We start from the raw sequence: 4,613 nt of genomic DNA, 5'->3' as shown, positions 1-4,613 counted from the left end.
TGTTGCTCACATTGGTCCCTCCAAAAAGTACTGGGTCATTTCAATCATAGATATTTTTCATCTCTGTAGTATTGTGGATGTTTTTCTTGCCTGACTGCCTATGCATCCATAGATCTATTTATCTGAAATACTATTGTTTCCTCTCTATAGGCTCTATCTATTGGAAGCAGAATGCTAGAAAAATCCTTGCAGTGCCAGAGCAGCAGTTTGCCGATATGAAGAGTGGGAAAAGAAGGAGATCAACGTAAGTACCCTTAAACAAATGAACTGTCAAAATAATTGGTCTATAAAACAATTTACTCAAAGCTATTAATGCTGTTCTTGTTTTTAGCAGAAAAGGTGACGGTCATTCAATGGACCTTCAGGAGGTTTATGATAAAATAGAAGAGGTCGTGATGGCTGCCCAGTCGCTCCATGATGTGACTCAAGTTATAAAAAACCTGTCTGAGCTGGCCATCGAGTCAAGAAACATTTACGTCTTGATGGAGACACAAGCTGAGCATGTTCGTGCAGCATTCACCTGTTCTGTGTGCAAGGGTATGTTGATTGTTACACTTTCAAACAAGCTACTTCCCCTAAAAGTTGGCGTGTTCCTTAAAGCAAACAGATGTTTTTTGTTTGTTTTGTTTTGTATTCAATACAAAATGCCACCAAAATGCCACTTTTAATCACTACTGCAGTATCAACATTATTCAAACCCTTTATGACATTGTCTTTTGTACTAAGAAGAGCACTCTTTTACTGTTATGGCCTACTGGAAATGTTAGCCACACACCAGGGCTTAGTCTTGTTCCTGAGAAATAGTAATCCATTTCTCATGGAAAGACTATGAGGGGTTGACTGTATTACATCAGGGTTTCTATGGGTTATAGGTTTTCTTAAATCTTTCAAAATATTTGAATAGATCCATCCTCTCCCTCACATGGACTGGTTTCCATTGCTAGAGGGAGCAAAACAGCCCTAGTGCATGACGCTATGCTTTTAACATATTGCACTTCTTCATTAGTTTTTCATCCTCCAGACCAAGCCAGTTAGCTCAAAAAATCAAGTTTTGTTTCATAATTCCACAGAAGAAAATCCCCAAAGTACTTTGATTCATATACATTGTTTTTGTTCAGGATTCTTTTCTGATTGGGCCTGTGTAATAGTAGTGTGTCAGGAGGAGGAAGAAAGAAGCATACATAAAGTCCACTGTCTAAAGTCAAGCTTGGAAATGGTTAGGTGATGCTTTGCTTTCTCTGGCACAGAAACTTGCAGCATATGAAGGGGAAGATTGATTAATGCATAAATTTGGAAATACTAAGAATTTTTTTTTAACCATTTATAACAATCTATACAAATCTAAAGTAAGTAAACTGGAGGCTATCGACGTATGTTCTAATAATTCTAAGGAGCATTCCCAGACCTGCTGCATGGATATCAATATGCAGCAAGTACTAAAGACACTTGTCATGCAGTGGCTTAATAATTTGATACTATATGTATACAGTATATTGCTCAGAGAGTACCAGTATTTATGTTTTGCTTACAAATAATTTGCAATAATAATTACAATAATTTCAGGTGCAACTCTGTGTCTTAGTACTTCTCATCTCTGTCTTGCAGGGCCAGTGAAGGAACCGATTCTCTCAAAATGCTGCAGAGCCATAATCGGATGCAAATCATGCATCAATCACTCACTGCAGACCTCAACTCAGTGTGTTATGTGTAGGGCAGACAACTTTGCCATCAACATTGTGGAGGTGTCTGGCCTTTCTGAGGCCTTGAATGCTTTAGAGGAGATAATTAAGGTGGATTAAACACTTTGTTTTGTTATTGTTAGTGATGCTGTTCATTATCCTGTAAAATATTCTGTTCACTTGATCGGCCTTACCAATGTTCAGAGGTCGGACCTTTTTGAATAATTGACCATTGTGCTGTATAATTGACCACTGTCATGAAAAAAATACCTTTTTGAATCACGTAAGCTGTGTTACAAAGAATGTTTTTATTTATCAGAAGCAAAACAGTAACAAACAAATACTTTTAAACATTTTTTACACTGGGTGAAGTTTATGTTTACATTTTGGCAAGTAGCTTTTGGTCAACTTTGTTTCTCAGCAGAGGTCAATAAAAATGTTAATGAAAAAAACACATTATGTGAAGTTTCTGTCTTTTGTCAAGTAGCTGTATAATAAGGGGATAATGTATAGAACGGCAGTCATTATTGAGAAAATAAGTCCCTTCAGTGCGAAGCAAGACACCTCCACGTCGTGTCAGGGTCTGGTTCGCCCTGTAAGGACTTGTTTTCCCAGTAATGACTGCCGTTCTATACATTATCCCCTTATTATACAGCTATGAATGCTGTACATGCATAGTTGTACTAGATGTGAGATTTAGTCAAGTTTACAAGGTGGATCAATGCATCTTGAAAAGGTTTAAAATCCCTGTTAACAACACAGTTGTAGAGATATGACATATCAGGGTATGTTTGCCCAAAAAGATGTTCAACGTTCAACTTCTCTTCACTTCGGAATGGGTCTGCTCAAAAGGAGGAGACTCTTGTTAAGGGGTTTCCCAATTCCTCTGCATAAAGGTCAGCTGCTTCAGGCGCGTGAGGTAGTAGCCCCTCTGGGACTTTTTTCAGACACCCATTTCTTGCTAGTTGATTGGGTATTCCTTTTCCTGTAATTAAATTGTAACAATAAAATACAATGCAACTGAGGAAAGTTTATGATTTTTCTTTTCTGTAACTGGTTTTACCATACCAGGAATTCTGTGTGCATTCCAAGTGTCAATTACTCTCCTCATGCCCAGTTCAGACAGTTGTCTAGTCAGGTTAGACACACAGTATCTGCTGATGTTGCAGTCCATGTCCAGCAGTTCTCGGTCGGTAAGGTGGATAAGGGCCTCTTTCAGTGGGTAATTGACCCTGCTATAAACCTCAGGCCACATCCGCTCAACTTTATGATTCTATAGAACAAACAAATATGAATGTGTTTATGGAGCATAGTAAGGGGTGAAAATATTTTAGAGACCTTTTGGAGTAAGTAAAATGTAGCTTTAATTTTACACTTTTTACACCAAGGCTTTTGTTGAATTGTAGCTTGAATATTAGTTCTCGGTTGATTGGATAAAAGCATCAATTAAATAACTAAATGTAACCAAGGCGCAGTCCTCAACAACTACATGTGTGAATGTTTTTGAAATGTCTGCATACTCCTTTCTTTCTTTTATTTTTTTTTTACCTTTGTTGACGTGCTTTGGTAGTATGGTGGTTTGTCCTGACAATGTCTGTGGGACGCAAGAATTTCCTGAATGAAGAGTGTCAAGTAGAATTCCTTGCCGTGGTCAACACGCACCTGATCCCACATTCCATAGTTTACCACAGCAGACCTTGAATTGTAAAGACATGAAAGAGATCAGAGTTGAGCTGTATTTACAGTAAAACATCCTTGGGGATAAGGTCATATAGGTAGCTACGTTTTACATAGGTTGATTGATTGTAAGTAGGTTTAAAACTACAGCCAATATTACCATGAAATATGGTGGAAATGCAAAGTGTGGGTAGAGGACATGTATCATTTTTTTAGTGCTATTTAGGGTTGCTAATTAGTATAGGCTACATTTGAGCAAAACTGCATTACTTTAACAAATGTGAATGGAACAAATTGCCTACCTGTAAACGTTCTCATAAATAATGAGGTTATTCTTTACAGGCATTGTTGCATGTGCCACTACTTTGCTAGAATATCCATCTATGGCCATCACATGTGTCACTCCAAACATTGCGAGTTTCTCGTTTTGGTCTAAATGGAGTTTATGCCCCATATAGGCAGCATAGTATGGCACTGGATTGAAGTTCCGCAGACCCTGTAATATGAAATGAATGACAAGTGTTAAATGGATTTGCCTATACAGGCTACAATACAGCTCTAAGTAGTTCAAATTCAAGTTTTACTATAACCATTTCAACAGCAGTTGATGGAAATTTGTCTTGGTGTGCTCACACATATCACACATGACATTAACACACCAACATAGACAACATACATGCATATTACATAAAACACAAAATGTACATGTTGTGAACCAGTCCATAAAGTGCTTGGTGCAGGAGGCACAAGCCAGAGTGCAGTAGGAAGTTCATAGTGCAATTGCAAATGCTTATTCCTTTCTTAGCTTAATTCATGCAATAGTCATAGGCAATAGTAACTTAGGTAAAGTTGGTTTTATATTCGCACATTCACACTTTTTTGCTTAAAAACTGTGTCAATAACAAGCGCAATAAAGCACATTTTTGCAAAATAAAAGCAGCTACATGATCTTTAGGACAAAGATGGTGAACTACAACACTCTCCACAATCGATCACAATGGGCAAATATTGTTTTAATGGCATACAAAGTTGCGAATGTCCACTGAATGTCCAATGTAGTGTGGGAAACAAGATAGGGACCGTCTAAAAAGTTATATATTTTTTTCATTGTGTGCAAACAGACAACTACATTTTTGCAAAGTACAGATGTACCAGCAAATATCTCTCACATTATGTCTTCTAATGCTATTGATTGTACTTTAGCAACAATAAAAAGTGAATTATAATGATTGTATTTAGGAAACCTGCCTCACTATA

General features: G+C 37.4%; 1 protein-coding gene across 1 annotated transcript; it reads right to left on the bottom strand.

The window, feature by feature from the left end:
- Window positions 1-2,324: 2,324 nt before the first annotated feature.
- LOC311087349 (uncharacterized protein) lies at window positions 2,325-3,721 on the bottom strand. The gene is made up of 4 exons (XM_084120693.1): window positions 3,659-3,721; window positions 3,228-3,375; window positions 2,748-2,952; window positions 2,325-2,664 (listed from the first exon to the last, which is right to left on the bottom strand). The coding sequence occupies exons 1-4, from the start codon at window positions 3,700-3,702 to the stop codon at window positions 2,525-2,527; spliced, it is 537 nt and encodes a 178-aa protein (XP_083976819.1). The 5' UTR covers window positions 3,703-3,721; the 3' UTR covers window positions 2,325-2,524.
- Between the last annotated feature and the right edge of the window lie 892 nt (window positions 3,722-4,613).

Source organism: Abramis brama (assembly GCF_963993115.1).
Source record: "Abramis brama genome assembly, chromosome: 7".
Taxonomy (NCBI): domain Eukaryota; kingdom Metazoa; phylum Chordata; class Actinopteri; order Cypriniformes; family Leuciscidae; genus Abramis; species Abramis brama.
The sequence above is the reverse complement of the archived record's forward strand: the minus strand, read 5'-3'. Positions and strand labels throughout refer to the sequence as shown.